The 15,932-nt window shown below is 37.6% G+C and overlaps 1 protein-coding gene across 2 annotated transcripts in view; it reads right to left on the bottom strand.

Moving 5' to 3' along the window:
* GPC6 (glypican 6) overlaps positions 1–15,932 on the bottom strand; it is a 1,188,890-nt gene that overhangs the window by 90,529 nt on the left and 1,082,429 nt on the right. For both annotated transcript variants that reach the window (XM_035275392.3, XM_002742474.5), the window contains exon 6: positions 4,202–4,345. In XM_035275392.3, the coding sequence (XP_035131283.1) occupies positions 4,202–4,345 (144 nt within the window). The remainder of the gene's footprint in view (positions 1–4,201; positions 4,346–15,932) is intronic.

Below are 15,932 nucleotides of genomic sequence, written 5' to 3'. Positions count from 1 at the left end.
TGGAGATTTACGGGTCTAAATCATCACCCACTTGTTGAGTTAACGTGCAAATCTGGCTTTAAAAAAAACTTTACTTTTATCAAATATATTTCTCTAAGATACACCATGCACAGTCCATTTTTACTCTAATGAATCGGCTGGAATAAAGTAACTGACACTCCCTGCCCAAGTATGTCTGCCAGCCGCAGAACACGCCGTGCTCTAATTTTCTGAGCTGTACAACTAATTGCCTTTTACGGAGGCTAATTTGAAATACCTTTCCATGCTCAGATCTTCAAATTCGGGCTATTTGTGCTGATTTATTTTTATACTTGACATTTCCAGTGAATTGGAACTGTCTTTTAGAAAAATTATAGTTTTACATCAAATTATTGAAGAGAATTTGCAGAGTATACATTTAAGAATAAAGAAACAGAACCAGTCTCTTCCTGAGTGCAAGCAATAATCTCAGGTCTGTTTGATTGAAAGTCATTAAAAATCAGCTGGGACAGAGGGGCCATGAAGGGGAGTTTGTTGGTGACAAGAAAGCAACATAATGGTGGGATGACTCTCTTAACTCAATTACTGCAGTTGATAACATTGGTATCCTCAACAAATCCTGTATGTTGGTGGTAGGGACTGCAATATTCTCAGATGAGCTGGCTTTCTGTCAGCAGCTGAATTTATAAAAATACATTCACTCATTCTTGGATAACAAAAATCACTTTAGGGTAGTCTGCCTGGAAGCTGCTGACTACTTTAACTCTTTCTTATGCCCATATAACTTTAAAGGAGCAAATAGAAATGTTCCCTAGTGATACAAAAGAATTTCTAAGTTCCTTATAGAGTAAGACATTAAATGATGAAATTGGTGTATTTTTTTAAGAGAGAGTTTTGTTTTCAATGATTTTATATAAGGTTTCGCAGCAGTTTACTCAGTTTGGGATTAGCAGTTTTATTTTTAAAACAAACTCCATAATTACCCATTCAAATATTTAAAAAATAGCTTTAGAATAACTGATACAAGAAAATTTACCAACAGATCCCAAAGTTACTGCCACAGTTACTAATTTAAATGGCACTAAGAAATAACTCTCCAAGTGCCTTATGCTTTATAATTATGTTCATTTTGGCAAAAGGGGTGGGGTGATTGGAGGAGTATTTTGATAGTGCCCTTTGAAGCATTTTTCTGCTGAAACACTTCAAGAAATGAAGGGAAATCTTTTCAAATTATCCTCCTTTTCTTAGACACATGCTTCTTATAAATATGCAGGAAACATTTTTTCCGGGGAAAATTAAAACAGGAGTAGGTAATATGAACGCTGTTTATAAACAGCCTAAATAGGCCATAATGGATGACAGACCCATCTGGATAGTTTGGCAGCGCATGCTTCTTGAGGATGAGCATGTTTGACTATTGTACCACAGTCTGGCCAAGGATAACTGCCCCAACTTTCCACTGTTCTGAGCTATATTGGAATCCCCAGAGGAAGAAATCCTCAGGGGAGCCAATGGCTGCTGAGACTCTGTTATTCGCTCTGGGCCTAGCTCATGTCTCTCAAGAATAACCTTGGTATAGGTCTATTTGATGTGGAACCAGTGCCTTGCTCTCAGGAGCTGAGCAAAGTGGGCTTATGGCTGGCTATGCATTACACGTCACTAATTCTTACCATTTGAGAAGGGATCAGAATTTAATATAATAAAAAAATCAACAAAACTGCAATTTTCACTTACAGAGCCTGAAGCCACACCTTTAAAGGAAATAAATGCTACATGCTGCCTGAGAATGTTTTAGAATAAAATTGGCTTATTGATTTAAATACCTATGCACAGAGTCCGGTCCTTGGCTTTTACTTGTGATCATACGGTTGACCATTATGAATCATTTTCAGAAAAAGATTGATAATATATATTTTTGAGGGGCGCAAAAGGTTTTCACTCTGTTTGCTACTTGTGTATACTCTTGAGACCTTTATAGCTAGAGCATTTTGAAGTTTACCAATGAAGTTCCTTTATAAAAGGTTCAAATGTCAATTTTCATGTCCATCAGATTTTAAATATCAGATAAAATTCTCAAAATGTTGATGCTTTATTTAGTTTATCCTAAGCTGAAAAAATATTGTCTTTAGAAACATATTTTTCTTGCTCTACTTCCCCTGTTTAAGGGTGTTTCTCCTGGGGAAGAGAGAAAACTGCTTCTCTGTTTCAAAGGGGAAAAAAATGACTTTGTTGCCATACACATCATTAGAATGTTCAAATTCAATGTAATTTTAACTAAGTGTGTAATGTACCCCAGCTCTTTTAAATCTTGTTTTATTTTATTGAGGTAAGGACACTTAACATGACACCCACCCCCTTAACAGATTTTTTTAAGTGAACAATACAGTATTGTTAGCTCAGATCTTTAGAACTTACTCATCTTACATTGTACCCCTGCTCTTAAATTAAATTTTACAAAAATTAGGAAAAGACTGGATTGTTCCAATAGCTAAGTTAAGAGCCAGTGAAAATGGAAAAAGGAATCAAACCCATACTCACCATGTGTGCTTCTGGTTAGAAAGATCTTGATATACAATGCAATTTGTAAAGTAAAACTTAAACAATGGAATCTAATGAAAACCATCATTTCTTTAAAACAGCTGACTAGTTATTTGGCGGAATCTAACTGGTGGTTTAATAGAAAAACAGTGACTATTTTTAAACTTTTCCTGAAACTGCGATAGGGAACAGATATAAATTGGTGGGTGCGGTGGCTCACACCTCTAATCCCAGCACTTTGGGAGGTTGAGGCAGGTGAATTGCTTGAGCTCAGGAGTTTGAGACCAGCCTGGACAACGTGGCAAAACCATGTCTCTACAAAAAAATAAAAAGAAAGGCATGGGGGTGTATGCTTGTAGTCTCAGCTACTCAGGAGGCTGAGGTGGGAGGATCACTTGAGCCCAGCAGATCAAGGTTGCAGTGAGCCATGATCATGCCACTGCACTCCAGCCTGGGCAACAGAGTAAAACCCTGTCTCAAAGAATAGATATAAGCAAGGTATAGTAGAAGTTGCAGCAACTACAAATATCTACACTAGAGAGTAGGTTTTATTTGCTAAGAAATGTAATAAATTTATAACATACTTTAGCAGTTAGTAACTTCAGTTATCCCTTTATTTTGAAACTTCATAAACAGGCCTTTAGGTTGTAAGCATGTTTGATTTTTATAGAGAGAAATGCTGAGAGGTACTTACTTCGAAGCCAAATTCAACCAATTTAATCTTATGAGTTCTACACTATAGAAGAATATTAACTAAAATCATAAAGTAATTTATAACAGTGACTAATAAAAGTGTTTTCATAACTGGCAGTCTTTGAGACTTGAGTTTATACGACACGGTCAGATGTGGTTCAAGTGCTTTATGACATTAAGAATTTTATCTGTTAATTTTACATCAAGATAATTGGCAAAGCAACATTAACATCACTAACAATTGCAGGTATATAAGTGTTTATAGTACTATAAATGGAAGAGATTTGATTAAAAATATTCAGGCAGTATTTCTTTGGAATTATGAACTTTTATTTTTTATAGCAAAATTTGGTCTTGAAAACACATTTAAAAATTGTATTTACTATGTTTACGGTTGTATTCTCTGAGTATTATAAATTGCTTTGATGATGGATATCACTGAGTTCCCTGACACACATCTAAACAGCTCAAAGAGACTACTTCTAAGGATTCCAACTTTTTAAAGACATATACAAAAGAAAAAATTATAGTAACATTGATTTGGGGTTTCCTGGCAAGGTCTTTCAAACAGAAAACTTTGCAAATAAGAAAAAGTCATAATGAAGTTGCATTATATCATAATTGAATAAATAACCATTTTCAGAAAATAACTAAAAGAGATGAGTAGGAAATGCGCTATTGCAATTATATCTCTGGAAGAACTGGCCACTTAGTTTTCAAATTAATATGTCATGAGAAATATGAAGTCGAAAATTTGGTCACTGCACACATGTGTTAATAGTTTCTTAATGGATTAATAGATTTCTTAAATAAGCCAATTCATGACCCAAAAGAAAGGTCCATTACTTTTCAATATTTGAATTAAGAATAGAAGCAGATGTAAGAACGAGATGACTTTTATAACCCACTTTTCAGAATCTCCTAGGAGTTTCAAAGAATGACTTTGGTAACACAAATCGCCCGCCCTGGTTATCAATCTGAGAACACTCACCAGCCGGTCCAGGCTTGTGCCTGCAGCAGTCGTTGGTCTTTCCTCAGGATTGTAGGGCCTGAAACGTGTATTAAAATTTTCAGGAGCTGAGCGGGCAGATCTGAGAGCTGGAGCAGGCTTGGGCTGACCACATCCCTGAAAGACCTGGAAGAAACATTGAAAAGTAAAGGAAGTTAGACATTGAATTCTCTCCTAAATTCATGAGGCAGAAGTGCGCAACACAATGGTGTCCACATTTCTCATGAAGTTTTTACCTCCAATAAACTCTAATTTTGAAAAGTAAGCAACTGTTACCACTAATAGAACAGAAAGAACTACCCAGATACAGAGTGACCAACTACATGCCCTGACTCACAGTTTCAGCATACACCGTCAATCCGTATTATTGGTAGATTCATATTTGCAAATTTGCTTACTCACTGAAATTTATTTTTAACCCCAGAATTAATATTCATAGCTCTCTCATAAACATAAAGACACAGTGCCAAAAAGTTTGAGTCATGTTCCCAGCTGAGGCTGGAGTAGACACACTCTCTTATTTCGGCTCTCAGATTGTAAAAAAAAAGTGTTCTCTTTGTGATCGATGTAGTACAATGTTTTTCACATTTTTGTGCTTTTTCTTGTTGATTTCAATGCTTAACATCGCCCCCAAGCATTGGGCTGAAGTACTGTCAAGCGTTCCTAACCACAAGATGTGTAATATGTCATATGGCAAAAATATGTATGTTAGATAAACTTCATTCGAGCCCTAATTATAGTGCTATGAGTTCAATGTTAATGAATCAACAATTTAGATTCAGTAACGTGTCTTTTCACAGAAACACACATAAAACAAGGTTCCGTATTGATTGGTTGATGAAATTGCTGTGGTCAGTGGCTTGCAGGAGCCTAAACCCATATTTCTCATTGCTGCAACGGTTCAGTATTTGCTAAGTCAATGTTTGCAGTGACTCTATAGAACATAACTACAATAATGGGAACTGAATTAAAAATAGAGATTGGAATAGTTACTCCACAGAATAATTTCAGGATTAAAGGAATTGTATCTCACTTTTACATACTTGGATTTGGCAGTCTATAAACATCTGTTTGGGATGCCTGTTAATCATGGCAAATGTATTTCATTGTATAGCATATAAGGCCAAATAATTTCAGTGACTCCCCTTTGAGTAATGAAAATGTCTACTGGAAGAATTCTTTAAAAACACTCTCTTGAGCAGTGGTGTAGCAATGGGACAAGCAAATGTGAATGGAATCCATATGATGATAGCTTCCTCTGATTTTGTTGTTGACAACTGTTCATGTCACAATCAAGATCGCTATGGGAAATCAAGCATTTTATTGTAATGATCTTAGGGGTTGAGCTGCCAGTTCTTTTTCCACAGTGATTTCACTCAGGGTGGTGTGGAGACACTTCCTTTGCTGTTTTCAGAAGCTTTATACTCTGTGCTGGTTATTGAGAGATAATACCTTTACTGAAATTACAGAAAATCCAGTAACATTTTCAGAAAATTTTGATAAAGTTTAACTTTATTCTATTTCTTTCATTTCTCCATAGCAGATGATTTTTGTCCTAGATACTTTTCCTTCAGTCAACTTTTTGGGTGTATTTACATGAGCTGATCTTTAACTCGCATGTAGTATATTTGCAATGCATTTGTTCCAGTTTTGTTATTTCATTCTGTGTTAACTTTAAAATAAGCATTTTTCATCATGTCTATTATGTGATTCCACTGAAGTACACAGAGAGCTCTTGAGTGCCATTCACAATGACAAATTCCGTCTTGAGACACAATTCATTTTGTTTTACCACTACAGCTAATTTTTCTTTCGTTGCATTCAGAAGTTCTCCTTCAACTCAGCATTTTGCAGAAGGGTGGTATTTTGTCTTGGCATTCCTCGAGATTGGTCTTAACACACTATTGATTATTCTTCTCTCACACAATTTCTGAAGCTGATGGTGTAAACTGGTGTGATAAAGATAGTGGCCCTTTTCTCCCTAGTGCCTAAATCACTTCCCCCTGGCAAGGTCGCTGCTGATGGAGGGCATTAACATTTCCAGAGCTCCAGGGAACTGTTGAGTGTGCTATTCTGGATTGCTCTGAAAGTGACAGCTGACTTTTAAAAAATGTAAAGCCTAAGGCGAAACACTGCTAATGGCCTTGCAGAGATTTCAGGAAGCCAGGTACTGAAAGAGTTAACGGACCTTTTCAATTCACCCTTTGGGAAAAATCTGGCTTACTGGGTTAAGTTAAATCAAAGAAACATGAATGCCCTGAAAGAATATTAGTGTTCTAGAGAGATATTTCACTGGAATGGAGAAACTTAACATTTGCTTGGATTTTTTTTTGGAGGGTTTTAATTATTACAGAACAGAGGTTAGTTAATATACCCCAGTAGCTTTCTGTTATTTAGGTCAGGTTTGGATGCTGAAGATAGCTTCCATGCAGAAATCATTGTGTCTGTGACCAAACTGAGGAAAACACTGACTTCTGATTACTTTGTATAACAACACCTGGCCACCTAATCAGGTGGAGACCTATATGACACCCTGCAAGCCCCTAAACGGAGATCCTATCATCATACCCTTAGAAAAACAGAAGTGCCATAAGAGAAAGCCTTTAGTGTGGAAGTTCTGAGCCTAGGGATCGAGAGCTATTTTTCAGAATTTTACAAAACCTAATGAGAATGGTTTACAAAGGAATACTTTGCAGTAGTTGCCTTGTTTTTGCTTAGGAATGATTTAAAAAACCCTTTGTATTAGTCTCATACTGAGAATATACCTTAAACAACATATACCCATCATTTAACTTAGATGAGTTACAAAGTGAATATTGATAATTTGATGTTCAATACATGTGCTATAGTCTGAATATCTGTGTCCTTCAAGAATTCATAAGTCAAAATCTAATCACCAATGTGATGGAATTAGGAGGTAGTTCCTTTGAGAGGTGGTTAGACTCCATCCTCATGAATAGGCTTAGTGCCCTTATTAAAACAACAACCACAACAACCAAGGATCCAGAGAGTGCCCTTATCTCATGTGAGAACACAGTGGGAAGGTGCCATCGTCCATAAAACACCATGCAGGTCCCCCCCGAGACACCAAATCTGCTGAAGCCTTCATTGTAGACTTGCCAGCCTCCAGAAATGTGAGAAATAAATTTCTGTTATTTATAAGCCACCCAGTTTATGGCATTTTGTTGTAGCAGCCTGAGCAGACTAAGACAGCAAGCAATCTGTTAGCTTGAAAAAAATATTTTTAAAATATGGGGGTCATGGGGTAGGTGACAAAGGACATTTTTAGCCAGAAAATTTTGACCATCTCAATTTTCTGAGTTTGCTCTAGCAGCAGTTTAGTTAGGCACAGATTCGTGGCTCATGAGGGCCATGGCTAGGTTAGTATAAAAGACCAGTGAGCCTTTTCCTTGGTGGCTTTTCCCAACGTTTTACATTTTGAATAAGGAAAAAAACAATTGAGAAATAATAATGCGATGGAAAGGGCTGTAGGTTCAATGAGAGTCAGTAAATCAACTAGTTATGGCTACAGATGTAGATTTGGATCATCAGCTTAAAGATGGTATTTAAAGCTGATTGCATTTACCAAGGGCAAGTATATATAGGTGGGCAGATGGATGGGGCTGAGGACAGCCTATTGCCATGCCAACATTTACAGGTCCTCTCTGAGCCTCAGTTTCCTGCTCTCTCAAATGGGAATAACAATATTATGTACCACACAGACACACTATGATGATAAAATACAATATGTAAGGCAGAAAAACAGAGCCACATGTCTAGAAAAGTATGTGCCTGATAATTAGTTAATTATATTATACCGTACTCCGTATTTTCCAGAAGTTTTGCTTTCTAGATAAGAAAATATAAAGGAAAAATGTCTGGGCTGATGTTTCTTTCTTTTTTTACCTTTTAAAAATCTTACAATTTTTTGTTACAGACAAGGTCACACGCTGTTGCCCAGACTGGAGTGCAGTGACACAAACACCACACACTGCAGCCTCAACCTCCTGGGCTCAGGCCATCCTCCTGCCTCAGCCTCCTGAGTAGCTGGGACCACAGGTGCATGCCAACCACACCCTGATGTTTTAAAAAAATTTTCCACAAAGTATTATTTTCAAGGGCAAACAGCTGTTATATAAATAACAGATTCCACCTGTCAAAGTTAAATTAGGTACCTTCACAAGGGTTTCATCATGCTAACATGTGTTCAGACTCATTGAAAGGGAGGATGACATTGGTAGTGTTTCCCCAAACTATTTAAACATGGTTCCTTTTTCTTATAAAACTGGTGTTCCAAAGAACACACCCTGAGATATACCGTGAAGGTGGTCATAACCTGCCAAGGAGAGACATGTTTCAGATAGCACTGCATTTACTTAGAGGTATTTGTGAAGCTGTTGCACCTTCCTCTGCCTTGAATTTTAGAGAAGAATGTTATTTTAAGACACTAAAGGGCTTCTTTTTACAACAGAACAGAAGTTTCTAGAGGTTATCCCTGCAGGCTAAGCCACCTTTTTGTGGTACAAATCATTAGCCTTACCCCTTTAAGAAATAGAATCAGTATTACCACCTCCCGACCCCTGCCTGCTTCTCTCCAAGGGATATTGAAAGCGATAATTAGATAATCCGGGAATGTATTTGGAAGTCCCAATGTAGACAGATGCTACAGATGTACAAAGGAATTCTCCTTCCACCTAGCTGACTTGCAAAACCTGTGGCTTTTAGAAAGACATCTGGCTCATGAATCCTTTCTTTTAAAAGGATGACTAAGATAATGTCTCAGAAGTCTGTTGGTATTCTAAGATTAAAGAAGCTGACAGTAGGATAGGAAGGGAAGAAAGGAGAGACATTTTATAATTTTGGAGGGAGGAGAAGGAGGTGTGGTGATAACAGGTTTAAGGGCTGTGTCTTAGGTTTCTAAATACAAGTATTTTTCCTTTAAAAATGTTGGGGCATCTTAACATATTTCTCTGAAAATAAACTACGGTGCCCACTATTTCAGAGGCACGTGTAGCTTTACACCTATATCTCTTCATCTTCTTTATCTTCTGCATTGTCTTTTGCAGCTTGATTATACATTTTAAAAAGTCATTACTGGCAACTTGAGAAGCAGTGGCTGCAGGTAAATTGTGTCTCAGCTCCTGTCTTTTTAAAAAATTATGTCTTCCCACTTTCTACTCAATAGGTTTTTTTTTTTTTTTTTTTTTTGAGACAGAGTTTCGCTGTTGTTACCCAGGCTGAAGTGCAATGGCACGATCTCGGCTCACTGCAACCTCTGCCTTCTGGGTTCAAGCAATTCTCCTGCCTCACCCTCCCGAGTAGCTGATATTACAGGCACGAGCCACCATGCCCAGCTAATTTTTGTATTTTTAGTAGAGACGGGGTTTCACCTCGTTGACCAGGATGGTCTCGATCTCTTGACCTCGTGATCCACCTGCCTCGACCTCCCAAAGTGCTGGGATTATAGGCGTGAGCCACCACGCCCTGCCAGTAGGTTTTTTTAATGGGGGAAACGTGCTGTTATTCTTATATAGGCAAATATAGAAATTTGCAAACAGAACTCTAATCTGTTATATTAAAACTAGGTAACAGAGTTACCTAGATTTAATTAGATTTGATGTTTTGAGGGTAAGTAATGTTTTATTGATCTATTAGATTCTAATTTATATTACAGTATCAATGAATGAACTATTAGATTACTACTTAGGAAATTCAAATCTATTCCATTCACACTCAGGGAAATAGAAGCTATATCTTCATTGGCATGGAAACTATATATTTGTGCAGGTGCAGCCATTATTTTCACAAGCGATGGCTGTGGAGTAACCAATAGGTGTATCAGTGCATTCTGGAGACCGTAACAGAATGCCTTACGTTAGGTAATTTATAAACAACACAAATGTATTTCTCACAGTTATAGAGGCTGTGAAGTCCAAGATCAAGGTGCCAACAGATTTGATGTCTGATGAGGGCCCTCTGCTTTGCAGATGGCACCTTCTTGCTGTGTCCCTACATGGCAGAAGGGCAAAAGAACTAACAAGCTCCTGCTGGCGTCTTCTGAAAGGGCACAATTCCCACTCATGAGGCCTTCACCCAATGGTCTTAGTTACCTCCCAAAGCCTCCACCTCCTAATATTACCTGAGAAGTTAGGATTTCGGTATATGAAATTTGGAGAGACACATACACTCAGATCATTGCAAAAGGTCACAAACACAACTCTAAAAGTTTGGAGTGTTAACAATAGTCTTTCTCCTAATACTTGTGTGATCCTGGGTAACAATGTTTTCTCCAATTCTCAAAGCTGTTGGGAAGATAGACTGATATGATGCCTAGAAAAATATACTGAAAACATGAAGTATAATGGTATCTTATTTGAACTAAATAATCTGTAATTAAATAGAACATTAATGGGTGATAAATCAAATCTAAGAATTATGCAGAATTACACATGAATAATTTAAGCTCTATGATGAACAGGGTTTCATACATTTCGTTCATTAGTGTATCCCAGTATCTGTAGGAGTTCCCAGGACATGGTATATGTTTTAAAAAACTGGGAATGAAAGCTTATAAAGAAATAAAATTTTTAGTAATAATCTTCTCCTTTTGCAAACATTTATTAAAGGCAATTAGCATGTAGATTTTTGTAATGAGAAAGAAAAGAGAGGAAAGGAAAGACAATGAACACTTGCCAAGCGTCTGATAGGACAGACACTTCACTGCGCTATGTGTTTTATATGTGTTATCTCAAACAATTGATTATCTCTTCAAAATCAAGGTTGAACACTCCTTCCTCAGGCTGAAGGGATGAATCACGTATCCACGTAAAACAAATTATTTGATATTTCCTTTACTACATTTACTGCACTAAATTAAAGCAAAGCCAAATGGACAACTTTGTTTAAAGTGACAACTAGAGCCACAATACTGTTTCTTGATCACTTGATAATAGCTACTCAGTGACCTTAATAAGCCAGTTAGGAAGCGGGAGGACCTTGCATACAAGACAGTTAGAATGGCTTCCTGATTGGCCCATGGGAGAGCTGCCAGAGCTGTGGGTGCTGGAGATAGCTGGGCTCAGAGCTCAGGCAATGGCCATTGCTTACTGCAAAGTGGCAGACAACTTGGGCTCTTTACAGAGCCACCCTCCTTGGTATCACCAATCGGTGAAAATGATGAACAGTGGCACCTGCACATTGCAGCAGTTGTATCCCAACCCTGTCAGTGATCGTCCAGGTTAAGCACAGAGCTAGGGCCTTTCTCAAAGTGGAAGTGGTGACTGAGACGTGTGTGCCTGGGAGCATTCACATATCATTAGTAAGCAAATCAGATTTAGTTTAAACATTAAAAAAAAAAAAACATTTCATTAAAAGTAGTAGCAAAAAGCGCTACATTAAACCATTATATATGATAACTGGCACCTTAGAAACTCACTTCACACACTTCAAGGGGATTTCTAACAGTATTTTTTAAATAGCCTAAAAAGTGTTTTCCTGAATTTAAACTTAAAACATCTTGATGACGACTTTTTCTTTAGATATAAAATTACTATAATCCCTACAAAAGCATTTTAAATGTCAGTTTTTTTAAATTGTACTTTAGGTTCTGGGGTACATGTGCAGATCACTCAGGATTGTTGCATAGGTACATACATGGCTAGGCGGTTTGCTGCCTTCATCCCCATCACCCACATCTGTTGTTTCTCCCCCTTAATAACCCTCCCTGCCCTCCCCATCCCCTGCTGTACCTCCCTTAGCCACCCCCAATTGTCCACAGTGTGTGATGCTCCCCTCCCTGTGTCCATGTCTTTTAAGCATTCAACACCTGCCTGTGAGTGAGAACATGTGGTGTTTGGTTTTTTATTCTTGTGTCAGTTTGCTGAGCATGATGGTTTCCAGATTCATCCATGTCCCTAAGAAGGACACAAACTCATTGTTTTTTATGGCTGCATAGTATTTCATGGTGTATATGTGCCACATTTTCTTTACTCAGTCTATCATTGATGGACATTTGGGTTGGTTCCAGGTCTTTGCTATTGTAAACAATGCCGTAATGAAGATACGTGTGCATGTGTCTTTGTAATAGAACAATTTATAATTCTTTGGGTATATACCCAGTAATGGGATTGCTGGGTGAAATAGAATTTCTATTTCTAGGTCCTTGAGGAATCGCCACACTGTCTTCCACAATGGTTTAACTAATTTACACTCCCACCAACAGCTTAAAAGTGTTCCTATTTCTCCACATCCTCTCCAGCATCTGTTGTCTCCAGATTTTTTAATAATCACTATTCTAACTGGCGAGAGATGGTATCTCAATGTGGTTTTGATTTGCATTTCTCTAATGACCAGTGATGATGAGCATTTTTTCATATGTTTGCTGGCCTCGTAAATGTATTCTTTTGTAAAGTGTCTGTTCATATCCTTTGCCCACTTTTGAATGGATTTTTTTGTTTTTTTCCTGTAAATCTGTTTTAGTGCTTTGTAGATTCTGGATATTAGCCCTTTGTCAGATGGGTAGATTGCAAAAATTTTTTCCCATTCTGTTGGCTGCTGGTTCACACTAATGACTGTTACCTTTGCTGTACAGAAGCTCTGGAGTTTAATTAGAACCCATTTGTCCATTTTGGCTTTTGTTGCCATTGCTTTTGGTGTTTTAGCCATGAAGTCCTTGCCTATGCCTATGTCCTAAACGGTTTTGCCTAGGTTTTCTTCTAGGGTTTTTTATGGTGTTAGGTCTTATGTTTAGATCTTTAATCCATCTGGAGTTAATTTTAGTGTAAGGTGTCAGGAAGGGGTCCAGGTTCTGCTTTCTGCACATGGCTAGCCAGTTTTCCCAACACCATTTATTAAACAGGGACTCCTTTCCCCATTGCTTGTTTTTCTGAGGTTTGTCAAAGATCAGATGATTGTAGATGGGTGTGTTGCTTCTGAGGCCTCTGTTCTGTTCCACTGGTCTATGTCTCTGTTTTGGTACCAGTACCATGCTGTTTGATTACTGTGTCCTTGTAGTATAGTTTGAAGTCAGGTAGCATGATGCCTCCAACTTTGTTCTTTTTGCTTATAATTATTTTGGCCATGCAGGCTCTCTTTTGGTTCCACATGAAGTTTGAAGTGTTTTTTTCCAGTTCTGTGAAGGTCATTGGTAGCTTGATGGGGATAGTGTTGAATCTATAAATTACTTTGGGCAGTATGGCTTTTTTCAGGATATTGATTTTTCCCAACCATGGGCATGGAATGTTTTTCCATATGTTTGTGTCCTCTCTTATTTCAATGCGCAGTGGTTTGTCGTTCTCCTTGAAGAGGTCCTTCACATCCTTTGTTAGTTGTATTCCTAGGTATTTTATTCTCTTTGTAGCAATTGTGAATGGGAGTTCACTTCTGATTTGGCTCTCTGTCTGTTATTGCTGTACAGAAATGCTTGTGATTTCTGCACATTGATTTTGTATCCTGAGACTTTGCTGAAGCTACTTATTGGTTTCAGGAAATTTTGGGCTGCAACAATGGGGTCTTCTAAATACACAATCATGTCATCTGTAAATAGGGACAATTTGACTTCCTCTTTCCCTAATTGAATACCCTTTATTTCTTTTTCTTGCCTGACTGCTGTGGCTAGGACTTCCAATGCTATATTGAATAGGAGTGGTGAGAGAGGGCATCCTTGTCTACTGCCAGATTTCAAAGGGAATGCTTCCAGCTTTTGCCCGTTCAGTATGATATTGGCTGTGGGTTTGTCATAAATAGCTTTTATTTTGTGATACATACCATTGATACCTAGTTTATTGAGAGTTTTTAGCATAAAGGGCTGATGAATTTTGTCAGAGGGCTTCTCTGCATCCATTGAGATAATCACGTGGTTTTCGTATTTGGTTCTGTTTATGTGATGGATTACATTTATAGACTTGCATATGTTGAACCAGTCTTGCATCCCCAGGATTAAGCCTACTTGACCATGATGAATAAGCTTTTTGATTTGCTGTTGCATTCTGTTTGCCAGTACTTTATTGAAGATTTTTGCATCCTTGTTCATCATGGATATTGGCCTGAAGTTTTCTTTTTTAGTTGCATCTCTACCCGGTTTTGGTATTAGGATGATGTTGGTCTTATAAAATGAGTTGGTGAGGATTCCCTCTTTTTGTATTGTTTGGAATAGTTTCAGAAGGAATGATACCAGCTCCTCTTTGCACATCTGGTAGAATTTGGCTGTAAACCCATCTAGACCTGGACTTCGTTTAATTGGTAGGCTATTAATTGCCACCTCAATTTCAGCCCTTTTTATTGGCCTATTCAGGGATTTGACTTCTTCCTGGTTTAGTCTTGGGAAAGTGCAAGTGTCCAGGAATTTATCCATTTCTTCCAGATTTACTGGTTTGTGTGCATATAGTTGTTTGTAGTAATCTCTGATGGTAGTTTGTATTTCTGTGGAATCAGTGGTGATGTCTCTTTTACTGCTTTTTATTGTATCTATTCGATTCTTCTCTCTTTTCTTTTATATTAGTCTGGCTAGTGGTCTATCCATATTGTTGATTTTTTCAGAAAAACAGCTCCTGGATTTGTTGATTTTTTGAAGAGTGTTTTCTGTCTCTGTCTCCCTCTGATCTTAGTTATTTCTTGTCTTCTGCTAGCTCTTGAGTTTTTTTGATTTTGCTCCTCTCTTTCAATTTTGATGATAGGATATCGATTTTAGACCCTCCCTTGCTCTTCATGTGGGCTTTTGTTGCTATGAATTTCTCTGTAGACACAGTTTTAAATGTGTCCCAGAGATTCTGGTATGTTGTATCTTCATTCTCATTGGTTTTGAAGAATGTCTTTACTTCTGCCTTCTTTTCATCATTTATCCAGTCTACATTGAGAAACAGTTGTTCGTGTACCATGAAGTTGTGTGGTTTTGAGTTAGTTTCTTAATTTTGAGTTCTAATTTGATGATCTGTGGTCTGAGAGACTGTTTGTTATGATTTCCATTCTTATGCATTTGCTGAGGAGTGATTTACTTCCAATTACATGATCTATTTTAGAGTAAGTGTGCTGTGGTGTTGAGAAGAAAGTATGTTCTGTGGATTTGGGGTTAAGAGTTCTGTAAATGTCTATTAAGTTTGCTTGGTCCAGACCTGCATTGATGTCCTGGATTTCCTGGTTGATTTTCTGTCTCATTGATCTAATATTGAGAGTGGAGTGTTAAAATCTCCCACTATCATTGTGTGGAAGTCTAAGTCTCTTTGTAGGTCTTCAAGGACTTGCTTTATGTATCTGGGTGCTCCTGTATTGGATGCATATATATTTAGAACAGTTAGCTCTTCTTGTTGTATTGATCCTTTTACCATTATGTAATGTCCTTCTTTGCCTCTTTTGATTTTTGTTGGTTTAAAGTCCATTTTATCAGAGACTAGGATTGCCACCCCTGCTTTTTTTGTTGCTCTCCATTTGCTTGGTAAATTTTCTTCCATCCCTTTATTTTGAGTCTATGTGTGTCTTTGCATGTGAGATGGGTCTCCTGAACACAGCACACCAATGGTTCTTGGCTTTTTAGCCAATTTGTCAGTCTTTGTCTTTTGATCGGGGCATTTAGTCCGTTTACATTTAATGTTAATATTGTTATGCATGAATGATCCTGCCATTTTATTACTGGTTGTTTGCTTTGCCCTGTGGTTGGTGTAATTTCTTCATTGCATCACTGCTCTTTACCATTTGATTCTTTTTGCAGTGGCTGGTACTG

The sequence above is a fragment of the Callithrix jacchus genome, chromosome 1, assembly GCF_049354715.1.
Source record: "Callithrix jacchus isolate 240 chromosome 1, calJac240_pri, whole genome shotgun sequence".
NCBI lineage: Eukaryota > Metazoa > Chordata > Mammalia > Primates > Cebidae > Callithrix > Callithrix jacchus.
Note: the sequence above shows the minus strand (reverse complement) of the source record. Positions and strands in the feature narration are given on the sequence as shown.